We start from the raw sequence: 26,082 nt of genomic DNA, 5'->3' as shown, positions 1-26,082 counted from the left end.
CAAAGTACCTCCCTGCTTATCATCAGCTTCAGCAATTGGATGGATAACCCACATTTCTTGCCTGGAATTAATGCAAATGGTCTTCTATCCATAGAGAACTAGTCTAATCTTATCACTTCGAGGGTAACATGGCTAAGCTACTCAATAGATCTATGGCTATAAGCTAAGGATTTTTCCTAAATCATTTTTTCTGTGCTATAAATTACTTATTTTTATACACACTAATACATGTTAGATATTATTACACATATATATATATTTATATTTATAGTGTTCTAGTTAGATAATGTTTATAGTTAGATAGCCATGTGTTTTTTCTTGTATCCGTCTAGTCTGTGGTGAATAAAAGCTTGTTGCTTTGGAACACTACCTGGTTTTCATGATTTTGGGGAATTATTGTGACTGAGCTTATAAATGGAGTTAAGACCACTAGTTTCTCTGTTTTTTATTTTATCTGTAATTTATACACCCAAGTAAGTAATTATTCCACTTTGCAGTTAACAGCTAAGCAAAAGAGCTGTAACCTTTGTCCCCTCCATAAAGCAACTTGGGGTTATGTACTGCTGTACAGAATTTAATAAAATAACAGTTTGCTCAGTTTATTTTGATACTTTGGTGATTTCAGGACTTGGTAACCTGTCATATCCCTTCTTTGATAGGTTGCAACCCCAAGACTTGCAATGTACACCACAAGCCATTCCTTGCCACTTTTTGAAAAAAAAAAAAAGTTAGGTTTTGTAGATTTGAACAACGTAGCATATGTGACTCAACTCTGTAGTTGCAGTGTAACAGAGTACTACCTGCCTGTTACAGTGAGTCACAACGCATCACCCATAGATTATGCTGATTGTCTCATTTTGTATCATTTTTTGCATGTTAGAATTGTTTTCTGCTTTATCATATTCATTTCTATGTAGTTGTTTGTACTAGTATATGTCCTTTTTTCTTCAATGCCACCATCAGTTATGTCTAGAAGTACAACATGTGATATTTTCTCTCTTTTGCCTTTTATGAGAAGTGCACTGGATTACCATAGTTTACCGTGTATCAGGAGTATACTTTTTGATTCAGATCCCCACGACTGGGATGGAAGAGGCTGTTTTCCATTCTCCTCCTCAACGCCATATTGTCAGGTGGCACTCTTCATCCTTGATTTTCTGAAAAAAGTGACCTGAGGCACCTGCCCCTGAGACACTTCTTTGCAGTTGTTGTAGTTTTTGTACTGTTCCATAAACAACACTAAATTGTTCAGCCAACAACTTGTCCGGCCCTTTTCCTGTCAAACCCTTCAATCTTCTTATACATATTCTTCTGGTGATGTTCAAGGTGAGGACGCCACTGTTTTTTTATCTTGTAAAAGTCAGTCCTGTATTGGAAAGGGGTAAATGACAAAGGACAGGTGTATTCTGTTTTTGCCCATGAGATACCTGTTCAGCATGAATGTGTACTAGCCTAGAAAGGGTACTGATGTAGTATGTGGCTGTCAGAATTTATCCAGGTATCTTCACTCTAAATTGCTGTAGCGCTAACATTTTTAGTAATCATCCATGTCAGTGAAGCAAGGTGCGACATCCCCACTCTGGGCCAGTAATCAAGGAGCCTGAATCCTCACCACTTGCACTGGGGAAGAATATTCACTTGGAATAAAAATGGATACATGCAGTATTTCTGGATGCAGATGTCTGCATCAAGCACAATTTCCCTTAAGAGCCCACCGGCAACACACTCAGCCTGAGGTCTGGATTTCTGTCTCTGTCTCACTCCAGGTCCTCAGTAAGACTCCCAACTGGCACAGCTATAGAGTTGAGACTTCAGCCGAGTGTCCAAGCTATGTGCTCCAGCACCGTGTCTATGAAATCAGTGCAAGTCCCTACTAACAGCTAACACACACACACACACACACTCTTTGAGATTTGATTTTCACACACACACACACACACACACACACACACACACACACACACACACACACACACCACGGAAAGTTGGCACAGATTTGCTAGCTATGCCCCCTTCTGCCCAGACTATAAGGTAGTTACAATGCTACCAGCCACTCCAAAGTCAGCTACTCTAACGCTTTTACAAGGGTACCCCATTATACTGAGTGAAATTAATATTAATACATATGATTGACCAACAGCAAGGCTTTCAGGAGTGGCCACAGCTGTCACCAAATATATAATATATATATATATATATATATATATATATATATATATATATATATATATATATATATATAAGTACTCTGAGATTAAAACATTCTCTAAAAGACCAGCCACTATGAAAAGTTTAAATGTATCTAATAATAAATAAGAAAAGAGCATGAAAATACTAAATATATATTTACAGTAAACACCAGAGCTTGTCACAGGAAATATTAAAATAACACCGATGAATAGATTCACACAGATACAGAAAAACAGTACTTAACTGATCTCATATTTTCCTGTCTGGTCTAAAGAGTTACTATTCCCTGGTTCACTTACTAGAGCAAGGCAAAATGAAGCAGGTGAGGGGTCCTTCTCTGTCACGTTCCAAAATCAGACTGCAATGAGACTTCAGTCTCATCTAGTATTAAACATTTTTTGTCCTAGAGTACAGAATGACATCACATATATCTGGTCATCTGACTTCTGGTTCCCATGCTAGCCCCATTGCTAGAAACCGCCAGGATTTAGCGCATGTGTGTCAATAATACACACACAGAGTTTTGCACAGATCTATTGCAACTTCTGGAAGTCAAAAAGCAATTTCAAACCTCCACCTTTCCAGAGTAGCAGTTAGTTCACCCACAGACAATAGAGAAAGCTACCTAAGCCAGGTAATTTAATTTCAAACTATTTACAAAGTTAGGTGGATTGAGATTAACCTCTTCTCTTCTAGTATCCTCTGTTAAAACATATACATATAAACAGTTACAATAATACATGTTTATTTCTTTTTCTGTCCAGCAGAGCACACTGTTGGTACATTTTTAAGACAAGCAGCTTTACAAATATATTTTTCAACACAAGCATCTGTACAAATCAGTTTGATGTACAAATGACATATACTTCTTTACAAAATTCCAGCTAGCTGTGCTGGCATATGTTACACATCCACTGCCCTACTTCTCCTGGCATAGCTGGCAATACCTTACATCGTCACACAATGCTTTCCTAAAAAAATCTGTAGAACCACTCTCCCTGATAATATCTTGCATTTATCTAGAGATGTGGACACAAGTGTTGAGTAGCATCTGTGTTAAAGTAGTAGCACACACAGAATCGTTATTCCTGCTTGAAAAATAAATCCTATAATGCAGGGTAAATCTTCCCATTATTCAGCAGTGTGGCATTGGAACTACCCTAGATTTGTCCCTGTGGGACTGGGTTTGTATTTACATAGAAGAAAACTAAGTCTTCATTTGTAACCAGCTTGTTATGTGCTTGAGACGTTACTGTCAAGAATTTCTCATTGAAAGCAGAGAGAAGCTCAAAAGCCAATCTTGACATGCATGTCAGGAATGCATAACTAGTTAGTTATGATCAGATAGGGAAGATCATAATTCTTTGTCCTTCCTACACGGAGCTTTACATGTGAGGAGTATGAAGTGTTTTACAGCCTTAAAAGCTGTTACACACTTAGCACTGCCATAGATAGCCAGCGATTTTAAAAACTATTATACATTAGATTCTTCACCCTGCTACACCTTTATTTATGCAAATGCATGAAGAGTATTATAGCTTTTAAAGCATTGTATGTACTACCAATGATGTTCATTGGGGGCTGTAATGTGTGCTACAGGCAAGCAGCTTTGAAAGATGCATAATATTGACAGTTATGATTAGGTCTCAGATCGTAACCACGGTTTTATGTATTTGAGACACTGATGCCAAGAAATTCACGTCAAGAAGCTTGATTGGTGAATCTTGGCATCCATGTCAAGAGCAGACAATAATGGGTTATTATCGGTGAGGCCCAATCATAACTCTTTGTAGTGCATGAAATTTTGTTTACTCCATGTACTGCCTGTTACAAAAAAAAAAGCCAAAGCATTTTACCGGATTTGAAAGACAGTAAAGCACTTACTGAGTGCTGTTGCATAGACAGCCAGTAAGGGAAAAAATCGGGGACAGATTTTAAATGCTGCCCTAATTTAAATAAGTTACTTACTTAGATACAAGAGGAAAGATGGTCAGGGACTGATGAGAGTGAAGGAATGTCCTTTGTCTTGTATTAGACTGTGACAGTGCTTATAGGGCATGTAACATTTGTTGCACACCTTTGAAAGTGATGTTGCAGTCAGGTCTCACACTGCAGTAGCTTGATTTTGGAGCATAATCATGGTGTTCCATGTACTACAAAAGTTGTTATGCATCTTTGATAGCTGTTATGATCACTAACTTAATCAGAGAAACAAGGCCTTCTTGATTACCTAATGGCGTAAAAGTTATAGAATGCATGTTGATAAGTACAAACTGTATTTCCTTAACTTATAAATGTTTTACTTCTTTTTTTTCCAGCAACGATCCACTGTGGCCTCTATGATGCACAGACAAGAGACAGTCGAATGTTTGAGAAAGTTCAATGCCAGGAGAAAACTAAAGGTTAGTGTTGTGGCTCTTGGTTTCAGTATCTGGTATATATATATATAGATGCATTTTTTTGATATTTTTGTTATGTTGAGATTTAACCAGCTCAGCATTTCATGGATGCACAATTGATTTTGCTTTATTTTAGTAATCAGGATAACCCTGTGAATATAGGCTCATAAATAGGTTTTTTGATAATGGCAACTAAAGGTAATGTCATATGAGATTCAAAGTAGCATTTAGGAACAATTGGAGACAACGGTAGCAGAAAAATGTCTGGGGGTGGGGCATTAAAATTAGAAGACATTTTTAGATATTTTCTGGTTGGTAAGATTAACTTATGGGTTCATAAAACTGTTTCTGCCTTAAGTTGTATGGCACAGAATGTGATTAGTGGACGTTGAATGCAACATTCTGATCTTAAAGGCTGATAGTGTTTACAGCAGGGTTTTTAGAGAAACTTAAATAAGAAGTATATTACAGTAAATATAGTCTCTGATACTCAGTGAGGGTGTTGAATTAGAAATCTGTATTTTCGCCACTGTCTGCTGTCAGACCTTGCATGACTCAACTGACCCGTTTGTTTCTTTATGGGCCAGAGCTGATCACAGGAGGCTAGCATTCAGACAGCCGTCAGGGTTGTTTGATTTGTTTTTTTTTAACCCTAGCCAGTTCTGAAATGGCTGGTATACACCTTGAATTTTCAACGTTTTGATGCCTGTGTGTTTCCATGTGTGCAAATTGTAGTTACGATGCTTTACAGACCCTCAGCAAGCACTGCACTCCTCGTCATTGCTGGAGGTCGTGGACCATGACCCCTGTCAGATCGGGTGCTTTAGCATTATGTGGTAGACCATCTGTCTTCCCTTCCTCCCCTCTGGGATGGTTGAGTAGGATTAGCCACTTTATTCCGCAGCCCCACCACCACCACCACCACCCAGCTAACTCCTTGAGTGCTTGGGCAATATTTAAACCCAGGTCATTTGGGGTTTATTCTTGGCTTCATCCCTATATGTCACACAGCTGACAAATTACAAGTGTTTTAAAGTGAAAATGTACCTAGAACTGCAGGAAGTATAACTGTCATCCTGTCAGGTGAAGCTTTGCATTAGTTGTCAGTTCAGATACGAGTCTGAGGTCAGCAAAAAAGGAGTAGTGAGAAGGAGGACTTAAAACCGAGTTCCATACTGTTCCTTTCCAGTTATACTCCCTACTATGTCTAATCTTTGCTCTCTTTGTTGCTGTACTCCCTACTGTGGCTAACTTGCTCACAAGCCAACTGTATAAAGCAAAAAAGTGCAACCCGTACTAACAGTGTTCACCAATATGTAATGCCTCAACCTAAAACTGTAAAAGATGTGTTCAGTCTATGTAAATATGTTAAATCTTAAGCTTCAATGCTATGTTGCTAGTCAGTGTTAAGTTTGGTGCTATGTAAATTTGAATGCTTTTGTATACACCTTACATTTTGCTTAAAATGTAGCTGTGGAGCTTTTCTTCCCAGGCCTCTGCTGAAAATGGACATGCATCCAGTCGGACTTTCCCGGCCAACAAATGTAGAATAAATACATAAATAATAAATGTATGGCACTTGCTTCAAATCCTTATGGTACAGAAGTGCAAACTGAACCGGAACAGTTTGCCATTCTCAAGGAACAGCCTGAACCCCTGCAGAGTAGACATGGGAAGCACGTAAAGTGTTCAGAATGTTCAGGTCAGGTCTGTGTGCCTTTGGAATAAGCAAAAAATCTGCAGAGATATTTGGAACATGTAGATTAGGTAGTTGATGCATGAGGAATATAAAAGTAAGGTAGGAAAGACAGTTGGAGCATGCCAAATGAGATCTGTACTTCTGAACGTTCTGACTGCTTTCAGACTTTCACCTTGTGTGTGTGTCTCCTGTCTGAAATACAACTTTTAAACTATTCACAGTACTTAATGCAGCTTTGAAAAAATAAAGTGCTATTGCAACATTTACAAGCGCTATAGGTTACTGTAGTGTCATTTGAATTCACTTCCATTTTCCAGTAGCAGTTTTCAGGTTTACCTTATTACCACTCAGAAATCACAAAGAGAGATGTACTTTGGTTCTCCTTTGCTTCATCCATTTGTTGCCACATAGCAGCCCAGGATGAGACTAGGAAGTGGGATTCTTTCAGATTAGTAAAAGTATTCTGCATTTTGGGTCTGCTAGGGTACAAGAAACAGCTTCTGTACACTTCCCCCAGCCTCTGATCTGCACTTTTTTTTTTGCCGTACATGCAGTGCAGCATAACAACCAAGTGGCAAGTGTTTCCCCCAGAAAAACAAATGTGTTTTAACTGAATACTCTGAACTGCTCATGCATTTATCTATTGCATTTACCTCATTCGTGCCCTAGTTCACTTACATAATTAACAGATTAAAACAAAAAAAGGGGGGGTGGGGGGGTTCAGTCATAAACTTCATGAATTACAAATGTCTATTATTTGCTTTACTGTGGGCTCCAAAATGATGTCCCCCAGTTTCTCAGACATTTGTGACAGGTGAGCAGGTTATGCCACGTGCCAGCTCATCGATTGTGACAGATTATGAATGGTGAGGAAGAAGAGGATGGGAGGAACTTGATTTATACATTTAAACTAACTTTTACAGAAGATAGCTGTAAGTACCTGAATGATATTTTTTTTCAATTTTGTTGTTATGGTAATATACACTGAGGGTAATAAGTGTGAAAGTAAAGACCGTACAAGTGTGTGTAGAACAATATAGAGTATTTTCAAAAAGTAGCTATACTAATTTGCTGTAAATGGATATATGATGATTTCCTTTCATTTTTATTAATTTATAGCTTGGAATGCATGAGTGCAGACACACACACACACACACACACACACACACACACACACACACACACACACACACACACACACACACACACACACACACACCCTTAATATAATTTTGAACAGCGGATTTATAAATCTTTGCAGTACTGATTTCAGAAGTTCATTCCAGTATTTAAAATGGAGTAATTGCTACGGAAACAAGAATGGTTACTGAGAGGAAGAGCTGCTCTCTCTCATGCTGGTAACCTGAGTTTCATCAGCAACATGAGTGCTATGGAGCTTATCTATTGGGTGTCACAAATCACTGCAGATAGATGGAGAGGATTTGAGCAGCTAATGCCAGACTGTTCTGTATTGTGAGGGTTAGGTAGCATTTTTGAACTGCATGGGAGTCCACTGAAACAGAGCTGGGGCTTGCACCAAGCTGTTAGCACAGTCAGAATTGGGGTGCAGACTGAAACGTACATTAGGTAATGTATATATGCACATACATGTACTTCTGTCATTGGATTTCTCATGAGTATGGTGTAAGGCATAATGGATTAGAAAAATGTCAGGACTGCATTCTGATTAGTTAGAGGTTTACTTTACAGCTAATGCTCTTGGAAGAAATAGAAGTTACAATGACATTGAATGGTCTTCTGTTATTTAAGGTGAGCAGAGCTGAGGACCCATAAACATTTTTTGACACGGATTCTTTGAAGTGATAAGGAATGGAATAGAAATTTAATGACAAAGAAATAATTTATGTGAGTGTAGTTTCCTGGTGGTTCTGGATACAGAGAGTCATCTTCTGTTATGGTAAAGATTTAGGTGCAGCTCAGACTATTACCTAGTGCAAAGTGTAGGGGGGGAAGATGTTCTTTGTGTTTCACTGTTGCAGTTATTACATTTGGGTAATCTGCTGGCAGGTTGCCATCAGTCAGCCTGAATAACAAAGTCTTGGGTCCTGCGTCGGTTGCTGTCTCTTCTTCCATGACATCAGGTCGTCAGGGGTATAAAACATGCAGCCAACGCCATTTTAATCCGTCTTTCTTGCCGCGCGGTGCCCGAAGTAGAAGCAGTTCACAAGTGCCGGTCGGCCAACTCCTGAAATTTTCATTTTCAAGTTTCAGAACCGAAGTCTTCAACCTAAAGCTAAGTACCCCACTGGGGAAACTTTTTCTTGCTCCTTACCGATGTCAGTAAAAGTTAATAATTGTATTACTTGTGGGAAACAAATACCTCATAAGGATTTTCATTTGTACTGTATTCCTTGCCTAGGCCCTGACCACAACATGCCTTGCTGTCGGTTTTGTGCTAAATTTAACCAACGCACTATTAAGCGTCGGTATATTTTTGCTTCTAAATATTTTGGCTCAAGATTTAACTATCTAGAAATGTCATCGGATAGCAATTCAACTACCGGAATTCACAAAAAACGCAAAGAAAACGACAGACCATCGAGGTCCAAAACTGACGATGAAGCTTCTCCTAAGCCAGTCGCCGGTTCGCTGGTACTCAGTGAGGCGCTTTCGCAGCCCCTGATGCCCTCTACTTTTGATTCACAGGCCTCTACCGAGACACATTCGGAGTCCGGTATGCCGCAAGATTCTTTAAGTATTGAACTCACGGATGTCTCTCCCTTAGATGGGTCCGGAGCCGCTGAGCAGGCACCAGCTTCTGAGGGTGTTTTCAGGCCTAAAGATTTGTATATTAAACCAACGCCATCATCAAAAACAAGGCCAAACCCAACTTCTATGTCTAAAAAAACGATGCATGAGCCATGTGTTCAGGCCCCTATGCCTAAAATACAAATGATCAAAATGGCTGAGGATTTCATTACCTTGATCAGGGGTTCCCAACCCCTCCTGCTAAGTGGCCTAGGCAAGGCACTGATTATGAATCTTCAGATAAGGTTTCCATTTCTTCTTATTCCTCTTCTGATCAGGAATTTTCTATTCCCCCTTATGAGGTCTCTAATGCAGAAGAATCCATCCCTTCTGCTTCTCCTCCTGAGGATTTTTCTTTTGGAGAAACTTTGCATACCTTAAGGGAACATTTTCATTGGGAGAGTCAGGATTTTTCAGAATCCAGAAAGAGGCTTAGGGATTTCCTTGTTCTTCCTCAGTATAGGTTTTTGGCTGTACCTCCTGTTTTAGACATTGTTGATGATGTTTTCTCAGAATCCAGCATGGCTCCTGATTCCCTGACTCCGGCTCCTAGTAAGCCAGACAGATATTAGGGGTTCCTGACTTCCACAAGTTTCTTTTCAAAAACCCTACTGCTGATCTTGAAACAATTTCTCAGGGTCCCAAGGGTGTTAAGGCTTCTGCTGCTAAAAATCCTACCCCTTCTGATAGAGACTCCAGGGCGCTGGATAGATGGGATAAGAAGGTTTACACATCTGCAGCCCTGGCAATCAGGGCTTTAAACCGTCAATTTCGTATGCTTAACTATCAGCAGCATGTCATGGGCTTACTTAAACAGAAAATGATGTTGATTTCTGACTGTGTGGAAAATAGAGTTACAGGATTTTTTACATTCAGCTGAACGAGTTGGAAAGCATACTGTGCAATGAGGTTTTGATTCCTTGGAGGCCTCTTGCAGGGCCACTGTAACTGGATCTGTGATAAGAAGGCATGCTTGGCTCAAGGAGCAAAATCTGCCTGTTCATGTTAAAGCTAAATTGTTGGATGCTCCTTTACAACAGGACAGTCTGTTTGGTAATAAGGCAAAAGAAGTTTTGAAAAAGATGGAAGACAAAGCTAAATCTATGCAAACTGTAAAAGATTTCATACAAGTGCAGCCATCCAGGTTCAGTAGGCACTGGCCTACTAAGAATTGGTCCTTTCCAGTACCCAACAGAGCCGCTCAGGTCAAACCCAGACACTCCAAAGGCTCCAGGTTTCAGTCACAAGGAACTTGCAGAACAAAACAATGGGGTGCCTCCACCTCCAAATCTGGAAGTAGCAAGTCCCCCCCCCCCCCACAGTAAACAGTATCGATGACTTTCCTCTTCCGTTTCCAAGCACTTACCTTTTGGCAGCCCCTTTGGGAGGAAAACTAGCACTTCATGCTCAAAATTGGCATCTAATTACCCTGGACAAGTGGGTCTTAAATATAGTATCCCAGGGATACAGATTTCATTTCCACACGTTGCCAATTCCAAACGGATAGCCAGATCTGCCTCCAAATCAATGGGCCGAGGCCCAGAAACAAGACATGTCCCTTATGGATATGGGGGCTATTCAACCAGTAACCGAAAAGGAAAAAGGACAAGGTTTTTATTCAAGACTTTTCCAGGTACCCAGAAAAGACAAATCATGGCGTCCAATTCTGGACTTATCCATTCTAAATACCTTCCTGGACATTCCAAAATTCAAGATGCTGACTCTACAACAGTTACTGCCTATGCTAGGCAAGGATGCCTGGTTGGTAACTCTAGACTTAAAAGAGGCTTACCTGCATATCCCAGTCAAGGATTCTTGTAGAAGATACCTCTGCTTCAAAGCAGGCTATTTGCATTACCAGTTCTCTGCATTGCCCTTTGGCTTATCTACTGCGCCCAGGGTCTTCACAAAGTGCCTGGCACCAGTGATTGCATTTTGCAGACAAAGAAACATTCAAATATATCCTTATCTGGATGATTGTCTAATTCAGGCAGAAAACAAGGACACTGTTCTACAACATCTGGCGTTTGTAAAAAGGCTTCTAACATGCCTAGGGTACACCATAAATGAAAATAAATCTGGTACCCTCTCAAGTAATTACATTCCTGGGTGCAAGCTTGAATACAACTGCCCAGATGGCTTACCTCATGCCAGACAAACAAATTCAATTGATGACGTACTTCAAACAAGTGACCACAAAAATTCAGCTATCTGCAAGACAAATTCTGAAGGCTTTGGGGTTCATGGCTTCCTGCATTCTACTAATTCCATATGCAAGACTGCATATGAGGAAACTTCAATGGTACCTAAACAGCTTATGGAGTCAACATTGTCACAGCCTGGAAACAATGATTCCTCTCATTCTTTGCCTGCAACAGGAGTTCCTATGGTGGGCAGAGGCCTGTCACCAAAAGCAAGGGACTGTCATTCATTCTACCCCCTGCCACCCAAACCCTGACTACAGATGCATCAGACTATGCTTGGGGGGCCCATCTGGCAGGGAGATGCATTCAGGGCGAATGGAGCCCAAATCAAATGCACCTACATATCAACCAGAAAGAAATGCTAGCTGTACAGAATGCTCTGACAGCCTTCAAGGACTTTCTTCATCCAGGACAACTACTGATACAGATGGACAACACAACAGTTATGTGGTATATAAACAAGCAGGGGGGTATCCTCCTACCCCCTTTGCAGACTAGCCATGGCCTTGTGGAACACAGCCTTGACTTACCAAATACATCTACAAGCTCAATTCCTGCCAGGAAAGCAAAATACTCTGGCAGACAAACTAAGCAGAAACCTTATGGACCCACACGAATGGAAACTGGATCCACAAATCTTCAGCATGTTAACACGAAGATGTGGGAGCCCAGACATAGATCTTTTTTGCCTCTCCCCAAAACTATCAGTTGTAAAAAGTAGACAAACACTCCTCTTCTTCCCAAAATGAAACAACTCTGACCCAACAACTGGATGTCGCTGATAAATTCCAAAGTAATAAAGTGAAGCAATGAATAAATCCACTTATTTTATTCACACTCTAGCGCCTCTCTGTTTCCACCTTCAAGGAATAACAAATCCAACGGAACACATACATTTTTATACTACAATCAATTAACTAAAACACACCCAATAATTAAAACATGTTTGTTCCTTAAAGCAGACATTTCCAATTCAATTCATTGTTCAAACCATTGGGCATTAAAGTTTTGTATTTTAAAATATAAATACTTTCTTTGTATAACAATTTCTGTTTCAATACATTCACATTACCTCCTAAATTTTCTACAATTTCTAAAACTGTGCCTTCTAACAGAGTTACATCTCCATTATGTACCCTATTAAAATGAGAAGCTACTACCTTGTCTTCCTTCCTATTTTTTATATCCCTCATGTGCTCCATGAATCTGATGCGAAATTCACGTTTAGTCTCCCCTATATAATTAAAAGGACATGGACATCTTAATGCATAAACTACTCCCTTGCTTCTACATGAGTAAGTACCTTTAGGTACAAACCTCACCCCATTTATATCAGTAAAAGTATTTCTAATATGTGTACACACATTACATCTCCTACAACACAAAGTTCCCTTATTTAAGAATATCCTTGGAACATTCATTTTTGGCATACAAAATCTGCCATGTACTACCATATCTTTTATATTCCTCCTCCTTTCATACGAAAACAAGGGTTTATTAGCCAATACATTAGCCAAAGATCTATCTTCTAATAAATATTTCCAATAATATTCTATCAAAGCCCTTAATTCATCATTCTTAATGTTGTACATAGATACATAATATATTGCATTATTGTCCATTCCATGTTGTTCAGGGCTCACTGTGCGGGGTTTACCTATCCTTCCAAATCTATGTACTTCCTCGCAATTCTCCAATTCACCCCGAATTCTATTCAAAGCCTGTCTCATAATTTCCGAATCATAACCCCTCCGCAAAAACATCCTGGTCGTTTGATTCATGTCATTTTCCAACTGTTTCTTATCACTACATAGCCTAGAAACACGTACTAACTCTCCATAGGGTAAAGCTTTTAAAACATGCGGTGGATGGCAACTTGTGGCATGTAAATATTGATTGCCATCATCAAATTTTCTATGGATGTTAGAAATAATTGCACCCCCTTCCTTGCCTTCCAATATGAGGTCCAAATAAATTACTTTACCTTTCTGCAATCCATCAAAAGAAAGACCAAAAGGATTTTTATGCATGTCTGATATAAAGTTATCCACCTCATCCTGCCCACCTTCACACACAAATCAAATCGTCTATAAAACGAAAATAAAAATTAACATACTTTTTCATAAAATTCAAATTAAATAAAAACTTTTTTTCAAAGTAAGACATAAAAAGGTTTGCATACATAGGGGCAAATGCTGCCCCCATTGCAGTACCTTGTTTCTGTCTATACAAAATATCATTAAAATAAAAATAATTTTTTAATTTTTTAAACAAAAATCTACCAAGTTTTTCACAAAGCTAGAAAAGGGCGTGTCTCCCATATGAAATGAAATAGCCGCCAAACCATCCTCATGCTTAATGGATGTATACAAACTTTTAACATCAATTACCAACCAATAATTTTCGGGTTTCCACACTATAGGGGATATCTTCCTTAAAAATTCAGCACTATTCCTAATGTAAACCGGGGATTTAAGTACAAATGGCATTAATATTTCATGGATCACTAAACCAATGTTATGTAAAAAAATATTTACAAGCAGAAATAATAGGTCTACCAGGTGGTTTAACCATACTTTTATGTATCTTTGGCAGACAGAAAAAAATAGCTATCTCACTGTTTCGGTTAAATAACTTATCTCTAACCTCTTTCTCAGTGAAATAGCCCAACCTTACACTTCTGTCTAACATCTTCTCAAACTCCACTACTGCTTGTTCATATTTATATTGTTCACATTTTTCATATACTTCAGCATTGTCTAGATGTTCCATACACATTTCATAATATTGTATTATATTCATAATAACTATTTTATTCCCCTTGTCTGAGGGTTTAATTATTATATCATTCCGATTTCCCAGATTTTTTAATGCCTGCCATTTTTTCAAAGTCAAATTATAAGATATTTCATTTTTTCTTAATAATACATTTTCACAAATATTCCCTCCCCCATATTCAATCATAGAACCAAACTGTATAACACATTGGTTAACAAAGGGAGGTATAAATTTGCTAAAAGATGATATATTTGACACATTAATTTTACACTAGGCATTAGGAAACATATCTTCCCCCACATTACCCCTTCATCCTCATTACAAGAAAAAAAAACTTTCATCAGATACAGAGCAACACAACGGCACATTCCTTTTACTAAAATCTTTAGAAAAATAATACTTTAAATGCAATTTTCTCAAAAATTTGAACATTTCCTGCTTCACTATATGACTTCTAGGCAATACAGTCGGAACAAATTTCAGTCCTAAATTCAATACAGATACCTGTTCCGATGTTATATCACAGTTAGACAAGTTAATTACTAAACCTGGTTCAGTACATACCTTATCGTCTGAACCTCTTAAAATATTGTCCATTTCTATAATGCTGTAGTTGTCCCTGTGGATAGTCCATTTTGTAACCTCTTTCCTGATTATCCGTGACTGTCCCATAACTTCTGTTACGTTTTTGTCCTTGACGAAACTGCTGTGGTCGTTGTAATGGTTCCTCCTGGTTCCGAAAAATCCGTGCATGTTCCCCCAGTCGTTGCGGTAAAGGTAACTCAGGAAATTCTTCACCTCCTTCCAACTCTATACAATTCTCCTCACCAGAAGAGACAAAAGAAGAAGACGCTGTTCTTTTAAACCTAACTTGCTGACGTTTACGGTTACCTGTTTTCCGATTGGCTGTATTCGAAAAAGCCAACCCCGCTTCATATTCATTAATGTCCCTTATCAACTTTGACTTTTTTTGTTCTATAAGTTCAGTCTCAAGTGAAAGTAGCTTTTTATTAGCTCTTTCCAAAAAATGATTGACATGTTGTACATTCATAGAACTACTAATTGTCTGTGATAAAGTCGCTAGTTCTTGCTTCAATTTTTTGTGTTTCAACTGATCTCTCTCTAGAAGAATATTCAACCATTCTACTACACACCTATGTGAAGCCTTCAACCAACGTTCTTTAAATTGCTTCTCAATGGGACAATTCAGATCAAAGGGAGTACTTGGATTTTTCACAAATCTAAGTCCCCTAGGGGTAATGTCCAATTCCATATATCTTTGTAACCCCAAAATGTTAAAGAAAGTTCTTGTTTCCTTCTCAAGCAATCTCTCATACTTATCACACAGCTCTCTCATCTCTGAATGTATCACATTAAGCATCTGCCCCACCGAATTAAAGGGGTCTGATACTCTTTTAGCTCTTTCTCTCTCAAATACCTCATACATAGGATTCGTACCTGGTCCGGCTTGTCGATTATCAGCGGTTGCTCCCATTACTGATGGTGAATTATTCAAATAGTGTTCCATAGTCCTTTGGGAGCCTGTTGGTATATTCACACCGCTGTTTCCCCAAGCAAAAAAGCCAGTTCCTCACGGAATACACGAGGTAAATCCACATTAGGGTCAGATGCCATCACTCCACCATAAAGTAGACAAACACTCCTCTTCTTCCCAAATTGAAACAACTCTGACCCAACAACTGGATGTCGCTGATAAATTCCAAAGTAATAAAGTGAAGCAATGAATAAATCCACTTATTTTATTCACATTCTAGCGCCTCTGTGTTTCCACCTTCAAGGAATAACAAATCCAACAAAACACATACATTTTTATACTACAATCAATTAACTAAAACACACCCAATAATTTAAACATGTTTGTTCCTTAAAGTAGACTTTTCCAATTCAATTCATTGTTCAAACCATTGGGCATTAAAGTTTTGTATTTTAAAATATAAATACTTTCTTTGTATAACAATTTCTGTTTCAATACATTCACATTACCTCCTAAATTTTCTACAATTTCTAAAACTGTGCCTTCTAACAGAGTTGCATCTCCATTATGCACCCTATTAAAATGAGAAGCTACTACCTTGTCTTCCTTCCTATTATTCATATCCCTCATGTGCTCCATGAATCTGATGCGAAATTCACGTTTAGTCTCCCCTATATAATAAAAAGGACATGGACATCTTAATGCATAAACTACTCCCTTGCTTCTACATGAGTAAGTACCTTTAGGTACAAACTTCACCCCATTTATATCAGTAAAAGTATTTCTAATATGTGTACACACATTACATCTCCTACAACACAAAGTTCCCTTATTTAAGAATATCCTTGGAACATTCATTTTTGGCATACAAAATCTACCATGTACTACCATATCTTTTATATTCCTCCCCCTTTCATACAAAAACAAGGGTTTATTAGCCAATACATTAGCCAAAGATCTATCTTCTAATAAATATTTCCAATAATATTCTATCAAAGCCCTTAATTCATCACTCTTAATGTTGTACACAGATACATAATATATTGCATTATTGTCCATTCCATGTTGTTCAGGGCTCACTGTGCGGGGTTTTCCTATCTTACCAAATCTATGTACTTCCCCGCAATTCTCCAATTCACCTCGAATTCTATTCAAAGCCTGTCTCATAATTTCCGAATCATAACCCCTCCGCAAAAACATCCTGGTCGTTTGATTCATCTCATTTTCCAACTGTTTCTTATCACTACATAGCCTAGAAACACGTACTAACTCTCCATAGGATAAAGCTTTTAAAACATGCAGTGGATGGCAACTTGTGGCATGTAAATATTGATTACCATCATCAAATTTTCTATGGATGTTAGAAATAATTGCACCCCCTTCCTTGCCTTCCAATATGAGGTCCAAATAAATTACTTTATTACCTTTCTGCAATCCATCAAAAGAAAGACCAAAAGGATTTTTATGCATGTCTGATATAAAGTTATCCACCTCATCCTGCCCACCTTCACACACAAAAATCAAATCATCTATAAAACGAAAATAAAAATTAACATACTTTTTCATAAAATTCAAATTAAATAAAAACTTTTTTTCAAAATAAGACATAAAAAGGTTTGCATACATAGGGGCAAATGCTGCCCCCATTGCAGTACCTTGTTTCTGTCTATACAAAATATCATTAAAATAAAAATAATTATTTTTTTTCACAAAGCTAGAAAAGGGCAGGTCTCCCATATGAAATGAAATAGCCGCCAAACCATTCTCGTGCTTAATGGATGTATACAAACTTTTAACATCAATTACCAACCAATAATTTTCAGGTTTCCACACTATAGGGGATATCTTCCTTAAAAATTCAACACTATTCCTAATGTAAACCGGGGATTTAAGTACAAATGGCATTAATATTTCATGGATCACTAAACCAATGTTATGTAAAAAATATTTACAAGCAGAAATAATAGGTCTACCAGGTGGTTTAACCATACTTTTATGTATCTTTGGCAGACAGAAAAAAATAGCTATCTCACTGTTTCGGTTAAATAACTTATCTCTAACCTCTTTCTCAGTGAAATAGCCCAATCTTACACTTCTGTCTAACATCTTCTCAAACTCCACTACTGCTTGTTCATATTTATATTGTTCACATTTTTCATATACTTCAGCATTGTCTAGATGTTCCATACACATTTCATAATATTGTATTATATTCATAATAACTATTTTATTCCCCTTGTCCGAGGGTTTAATTATTATATCATTCCAATTTCCCAGATTTTTTAATGCCTGCCATTCTTTCAAAGTCAAATTATAAGATATTTCATTTTTTCTTAATAATACATTTTCACAAATATTCCCTTCCCCATATTCAATCATAGAACCAAACTGTATAACACGTTGGTTAACAAAGGGAGGTATAAATTTGCTAAAAGATGATATATTTGACACATTAATTTTAATTCATATTAGTTGGACAAATTCTGCACAAGAATTCATCACAAAAAAGCTTGGAAAGTGGACGCTCTATCCTTCAGCTGGAAAAACCTATTAGTCTATGCTTTCCCCCCTCTGCCTCTGCTCTCCAAGGTTTTACTAAAAGTCAGACAGGAAAAACCGAAAATCATTCTGATTGCTCCAGACGGGCCTCGCCAACACTGGTACCTGCTTCTACACAATATGTCACCTGCCTCAGACACCTCATTTACTGTCTCAGCAGAACTATCAAATTCTGCACACTCAGCTCCAAACTCTGAATCTTGCAGCATGGCTAATCAACTAATTTCACCAGTCACATCTCTCAGTAAACCTGTGATGGATGTCATTTTGGAGGCTAGAAAGCCTAGTACTAGAAAATCTTATGCTGATAAATGGAAACGATTCTGTGCCTGGAACCAAGCACAAGGAATAAACACAGCAATGCCCAATGTTCCTCAGATTCTGCAATATTTAACTGAGATGCTTCACAAGGGCCTATCTTTTTCTTCTATAAAAATCCATGCCTCTGCCATTTTGGCTCATTACAACATAGAGCCTCCTCTCTTTTCTCATCCCCTGCTAAAGCAGTACCTCAGAGGGGCCATAAATTTGAGACCTCCCAGAAGTGCACCAACTCCTGCATGGGACCTCAATTTTGTGCTGGAAAAACTCACCCTACCTCCATTTGAACCAGCTGCTACTGCAGACATAAAATTTCTCTCTTGGAAGACAGCTTTTCTTTTAACAGTCACTTCAGCTGGAAGGATTTCAGAACTACAGGCTCTCATGGCAGTGGAGCCTTTCATTATCTTTTATCCGGACAGGGTGGCCCTCGGGATCAATCCATCCTTTATGCCTAAGGTGGTATCCAGTGTGGCTCTTAATCAGACCATTCATCTGCCAACTTTTTCCCAAAATCCGCAGAACAAGGGGGAGCGGATTCTGCATTCATTGGATGTACACAGACAACTAAGATTCTACTTAAAGAGGACAAAATCTCTAAATGTCTGAGCAACTACTGGTGACATTTGCTGCAGGGGCAGAGGGAAAGGCTATTTCAAAGCAGACTATTTCAAAATGGATAAGCCATTGTGTATTTGTTTCTGCTACATGCACCATGGTAAACCTGTCCCCAAGGGGATCAGATGCCATTACACCATGGCTGCATCTACTTCTGCAGCTTTTCTCAGAGGGGTTCCTACGAGAGACATTCTAGAAGCTGCTACTTGGAGCTCAGTTCATACGTTCACCAAACATTACCATTTACCTCTGTTTTCTAAATCCAGAGCAGGCTTTTCCACTGCTGTCCTGTAGGGCCTTATAGCTGCTCCTAATGCTGTATAATTCCATCCTCCCAACCATAGCTTTGGGATTCTACCCAAATGTAATGACTGCAACAGTGAAACATGATGAACATAGTACAGTTGTGTACACTTACCATAAATGTAGATGTTCGAGTGTATTCACTGTTGCAGTACTGGTTACCCACCCCCCAGCCCCCTTTTTCTCTTTTATTATACCTCTTCTTTCCTTTACTGTGCTCAAAAGCCTTTTTGGTGTATTTGCTTTTAGTTGGGGATATATTGTTTGTGCCATTTGGGGGGCACCTGACATCTGGGGCAAGAAAAACTGATTACAATGGCGTCGGCTGCATGTTTTATACCCCTGACGACCTGACGTCATGGAAGAGGAGACAGCAACCGACGCAGGACCCAAGACTTTGTTATTCAGGCTGACTGAGGGCAACCTGCCAGCAGATTACCCAAATGTAATGACTGCAACAGTGAATACACTTGAACATCTACATTTATGGTAAGTGTACACAACTGTACTATGTCTTGGGTTCCTCTATCTCTTGCCTTGTTTGTAGTCTTTAGCTACTATTATTGGTCTCTGTCAAGGAGACAAAGAACTGGTGGGGAAGAGTGTTCGTGCTGTAAAAATGGGTCTGGACTGTTTTGTTGAGAGCCTAATTGCCAATCACAAACCTCTGTGAGTGTTTTTTTTTTCTTTGTTTTTTTTCAATGTGGCTGATGACCACCAACCTCCCTTCTACTGCTCTGCAGTTCTTTCACTTCACATCACTGGCATTCAGGGAGACCCAGGAAAAGAGACAAGAGCTAACTGAAGAGGGCTGTTATCTAGGCAGTTATGGGGTTTGGAGGTTGCTTGTGTCCTTAGATGAACTGAACAAAGTGTGCAAAAAGGGTCAGTGTGTTTTTTTATGTGCTGATGCCTGTCTCACCATGAGAGTCTACTATGCCTTACTTGCATGTTTATGTGAGTTCTCACACGCGCATGCAAGCACATACACAGATGAAAGCTACTGTCAGTGGCTGGGTAGGCCAAGCCTATATCTCTGGTTAACAGGTGCAACTTCGTCGTCTGCAAGTTTCCACTCACATGTGAGTAAGCAGCAAAATGGACCACATTCCCACCCCCCCCAGAGGAGGTTATCTTGTGCTAGCACTCGCTCACTCCTAATCCCCCGACCTGTCCAGCTTTTCCAGCACCTGACTGGTTAGTCAGACTCATGTCCTCTGTGTTATTGTGATTATTGCCATTGTTTTTACTTAGGGAAAACTGAGCATCAGCTAAAAAAAGAGGATTTATGAACATTATTATGACATTAGTGTCAGTAATTTGAATAATGCTTTATATAAACATAAAATTAGTTGTAATCTTAACAAAAAATACTATTTCTTTGTTTCAGAACAAGTTCCTATAGATCCGAGAGGTGGCCCATGGGAAAGTAAATTAGAATTTTGTGATTTGTTATGGCAAGTTAGCCTTAATGCTAGTGAGCTTCTTGGGTTGAATGAGGCTGTTGCCTTAAATAGTTTGCTTAAGTTACAAACAGCTAATTTGTAATACAGTTTAGTAAAAACAGATATCATGTTTATTTTTTATCTCATTTCTATATTTGTTCACGTTAACTGTTTTTATGTCTTGAAAATAATTTTTAATGGATGCTGTGATTTGATTGTGTAACTACATTTACAATAATCTTATTAGCTGATTTATGATGTGTGACCAATGTGTTATGTAATTCATTGTTTTTTAGTGATTGTTATTTATGATGAAATCCTGGTTGATCTAAGGATGAAAGTGCTTATCTTTTTGTGTAAAACTTTTTTATGCAATAAATTCTTCGTTTTTTGAGTTTTTATTCCTCTGGGTAATTGACGGTGGTTTAAACATTTCCACCACAGAGCAGGGCAACTTTCTCAAGATCTAGCTGTTGACAAGCAAGCCTGCCACACAAACTGACAAGCCAAGACAGAAACCACAAGCAGGAATGTAAAAAAATAAGTGTTCTTTGGGGGTTAAGCCCCCACTCTGAATCTCACCCACACACCATGCTACTTCATAGATTGCCATGAGAAAGGGGATCAGTCTTGTGTCTATACAGAGAACCGTTCCCCTTAATCTGCGACCATTGTTTCCAACAGGTTTTTAATCTTTCTTAGAAATAGTTGATGAAATGGTTAACAAAAAAGCTCTTGATATGTTCCTCCTCAAAATGAAGAACTGTAGCTATGAAAAAGGGGTCATTATGTATTAAATAAAATCTTTGTCGTTTGCAAAGGGAGAGAAAACTGTGAAGACATCATTACTGTATGTATGCACTAGTTCAAAATTACGACATCTGTTTATGTAGTTGGTGATCTGTGTTCAGACGCATAATTGTTATTTTGATAAGATTTGCCAGTGGGTAATGCTGGAATGCATGCTGGCATAGTACATAACTCTTCCTGTCTGGGAAGGCAAGGATTAAGGAAGCATTACTAGACTGATATCTGGAAGAGGACATTTTGTGCAACTGAATGCTTTGTTTGTTTAGAGAGGATGTCTAAAATGTTTTTGCATCATTACATGCTTCGACATCTATGGACAAAAGTGAAGCATTGGATAGAGCATTCAGAATGCCAAGGATGAAAGGAGTTGAACCCCATGACCAGCAACAATGCTGTGCACAGATTCTCCTACTAGACTGCAATCCAAGTCCCAGCCCCCCTGCCCACATATGTATTCATTGGTACCTGTTTATTTCAAAGGTTGGGTGCCCAGAGAAATAGGAATACTTTGTGGTGAAATGGCATTTGGTCTAAAGGAGCAATAAGTCAGATTTGCTTTCAGAACCTCTGATGGTCCTTTCCATTGTTAAAGAAAAGAAATAATAATAATAATAATAGCAATGATATACCAGTGGATCTTGAAATGAATTGCTGGCTAGGTAGAAGATTCTGGTGGTATCGTTTCTAGTTAAGGTGACGTAGACTGCTGTTTTCTTCAGTCTTTTTTCATGGCACGAGCCGCAATCTTTGTCATATGTCAATCGTAAATCTGACAACTTCACTCTGTACTGCAAGTGAAGAGACATGCAGACCATTTGACAGTGGGATTCAGCCTGCCAGCTGACTAAGGTGAAACCAGTCAAGAAGAAAAGGAACTGGGAGTGGTTATGCTCAGTAATTCACAGGAACCTGCTTTTAAAATTCTGTATTTGAATGCAATAAGGAATGCCAAGGGAATTATGTATGAGATGGTTTCCTATCATTATTAGTTTGCTGAGCATTATTATGTCATTGTTTCCTGAAAAATTAATGAGCAAGTGTAGCATTTACTTTTATACAAAGAAAGTCTGTAATAACTGGCAGATTTTTAGCCACTTCAATGACTGTATTCTTTGCACTTGCATAATCATTAATACAACAACTTGTCATCAGTAAAATAAGTCTGAAACTACTAGAAAATATTATGACATACAGTGATGGTTTATTAATAGCTGTAATGGCAGGTAATGCATTGTGTTGTCTTTTGCACTTTGTATTTTCTTGCTCGACAGTGCTTGTGTTACTTTCATAATATTGTTTTTCTTAAAGACCTGTATATTAAGGGATGGCACAGCTTGCTGATTTCTCCTGACTGCATATAGTTGTGAAATACAGTGGGTTACTTTTACATCTTAAATTAAAGAGTTAGGCTTTCTTTTGTCTTTCCTGATGTTATGGTCTGTGTAATAAATAGTGTTATATTAGGTATGCTTTCTGTGCACTTGCCAGAATCATATGACATTTTTTGTTATAGGGTATCAGTGTGGCAATGTAAAATATTTTTTTTGGGGGGGGGGGGGGGCTCAAAATCACTATAGATTTAAATAGTGCACTTATAAAGTTAAAAAGTTGTTAGTGTAACAGATTTTGCATTAACATGCATTTTCTGAAGGGTATAAAGTCTGACAATCAAAATGTCTGTCATTATTTACTGACTTCAATACTCAGTAATTTGCCAGAAAAACACAAATTTTATGACGGACTGACCAAAAATATGAAGCAAAAATCTGGACATTCTGTGAAATTATGGATAGTTGAGAGGTATGGCATGGCCTCAGGTATACTGTGGGGCTTGAGACAAAGCTGAGTATCATATTAAATGTGAGACACGTGGTCCACCTGTGACATTAAAGCATACGTTCCGATTTTGTATTACAGCATCATTAATATTGGACCAAAATGCTAAAATCCACAGAGTCAAACCTTTTAGTGTTGTTTCACTTATGTGTGCGTGCGATTGTGTTACAGGTCTTCAGTTTTTCCCATTCTGGATTTATGTCTTGTGCAGGGAATAGGTATGCTTGTGTGTTTTGCAGGTCTTCAGGTTTCACACTTCTATATTTGTGTCTTGTGTGGGGAATGCATGCTTGGGAGATGTGTATTTTAACTTTTTTAAGCTGAAGCTGCAGTTTAAGTCCTTGGAATTAAACAGTGGAGTGCTGTAGATGTGAATTGGGAACAATGTCCTCTGTAATGTTTGTTCTTTCTTCATAATTTTGTATTTGTTGAATTATTACATTTAAGTAAAGTGGCAGACAGCATTTGTCTTGAAAAATTATCATTTATTGATATTGGATGTTTGAGGTTGTGGTATTTGGGTGCACAACCTATTTTAACATGCACTGAGCTCACTTTATAAAGTAGAAGGGTATTTTTATGATGATCATTGTGTTCCACTGTTGCAGTCCTAACAAATGGGTTATCCAGCTCCCAGTAGCCCTCAGTCAGCCAGAATACCAAAGGTAAGTAAAAATGACGGCCGCCGTCAGGGCATCCGATACAAAAGGAGGCAGCCGATGTCACTTCCTCAGTCTTCCTTGCCGTGGTGCCTGAAGCAGAAGCATTTCAGGCATGATTGCTGGTCGGCAGTTTACCTTTGTTGGTTTCCGACTACAAAGAGTTGAAGTCTACTACAGCTAAGTACCCCATTGGGGATCCTCTTTTCTTGCCTTAACGAATGTCAGAAAAAGTTAATTGCCTTACCTGTGGAAAGCAGATTCCCCATAGAGTTTTTCATTCCTATTGCATTATCTGTTTAGGCCTTGATCATGACGTTCCCAATTGTAATCTTTGTGCTTCCTTTAATCCACGTACTATCCATCGTCGGGCTAAGATTTTGGCTAAGCATTTCTGAGTTTGGCCTGTTTGTTGGTATGGCATCCACCAGTTTTCAGTTTTTGGATATTCCGAAAAAATGTAAGGACAAGGACCGTGACAGGCCTCAGAAAACTAAGTCCTTGGATGAGGTTAAGTTGGTCGCCAGTCAGGCGGGAGCCAGTGAGACGCTTTCGCAGTTCCTGCAGTCCGCAGATGTACAACCACAGGCCTTGAATGAGTCCGAGTCCCTTAGGCCTTCAGCCTCCAGTTTGTCTTCCAACCTGTCGCCTCTTCTGCTGGGGCCAGTACTGGTAAGCTGAATCCAGGGTCCGAGGCCTCAGCTTTACGCTCTGACAGCAAACTTCTTTCTTCCACTCCTGCTGTTCCTTCGGCGGTTACCAGGCCTCCCGAGTCCTTCAGGCTGGCAGGTAAACCTTCCATTCATAAGCCTGTGAAAAGGCAGACTCCAATTCCTTCTGGTTCCCCTCAATCCCAAATGGTCAAAAAGGCTAATGATTTGTTAATTCTTATTTGGGGTTCTCAGCCTCATCCTCCTAAAAGGAGTAGAGATGTTTCTCCTGAGGTTTTTTTCCTGTTCAGGATCAGATTCTTCCAGCATTTCTACTGATGAAGAGGAATTTTCTCAGGCTTTTTCTCCCTTTGAGAATTCAAATGCAGAAGAGTCCATTCCTTCGGCCTCTCCTGAGGATTTCTCTTTTGGTGACACTTTAAATACCCTTAGGGAACATTTTAAATGGGAAAGCCAGGATTATCCCCAATCTAAGAAACGGATTAGGGAGTTTTTGGATCTACCTCAGCATAAGCCTCTGGCTATTCCCCCTGTTGTTGATGATGTTTTTCTGGAAAATTCCTGGTCTCCAAACTCAGTCCCCCCCTGCTCCCAGAAAACCTGACAGGCACTACAGAGTCCCGGATTCTCATCTATTTCTTTTCAGGAACCCGTTGGCGGATCCAGAGGTTATTTCTAAGGGCCCTAAAGGAGTTAAGGCCACTGTTACCAGGAATCCTGTTCCTTTGGACAGGGAATCTGGGAACCTTGATAGGTGGGGCAAGAAAGTTTATACCTCTGCCACCCTGGCTATTAGGGCTACCCAGTTGCCTTTTTCATATGCTGAAGTACCAACAGCACACCTCGGAGGCTATTAAGTCTAAGACTGCAAGTGTACCTCTTTTGGCAGAGAGTAAAGACATGCAGGATTTGTTGAATTCAGCCACTCTGGTCAATAAGCATTCCTTGCATTGTGGTTTTGACATCCTTGAGGCCTCCAGTAGGGCTATGGCTACTGGATCTGTTGTTAGAAGGCACACTTGGTTCAGAGAACAGCCTCTTCCAGAACCTGTCAAGGCTAAGCTTTTGGATGTACCTTTGCATAAAGACAATCTTTTTGGCAGCAAAGCTGAGGAGGTGCTTAAGAGGATGGAGGATAAGGCCAAGTCCATGCAAACTGTTAAAGATTTTCTGCAAGTTCACCCCCCTTGCTTTAGCAGGAATTACCCTTCCAAGAGTTGGACCTTTCCTGATACCAGCAGACAGAACCATTCCAGAACTAGAGGTTACAAATCTTCTAGGGGGCAGACAGCTACCCCTCAAAGGTCTAGGTGGTGGCAGGCTTCC

General features: G+C 39.0%; 1 protein-coding gene across 19 annotated transcripts in view; it reads left to right on the top strand.

The window, feature by feature from the left end:
- Nucleotides 1-26,082, top strand: part of LOC122789306 (calcium/calmodulin-dependent protein kinase type II subunit gamma) — a 2,351,533-nt gene that overhangs the window by 1,813,889 nt on the left and 511,562 nt on the right. For all 19 annotated transcript variants that reach the window (XM_044056632.1, XM_044056627.1, XM_044056637.1 and 16 more), the window contains exon 11: nucleotides 4,509-4,592. In XM_044056632.1, coding sequence (XP_043912567.1) covers nucleotides 4,509-4,592 — 84 coding nt within the window. The remainder of the gene's footprint in view (nucleotides 1-4,508; nucleotides 4,593-26,082) is intronic.

This window comes from Protopterus annectens, chromosome 14.part0 (genome assembly GCF_019279795.1).
Source record: "Protopterus annectens isolate FY-2018-M chromosome 14.part0, PAN1.0, whole genome shotgun sequence".
Taxonomy (NCBI): domain Eukaryota; kingdom Metazoa; phylum Chordata; order Ceratodontiformes; family Protopteridae; genus Protopterus; species Protopterus annectens.
This window is presented reverse-complemented; position numbering and strand designations above follow the sequence as displayed.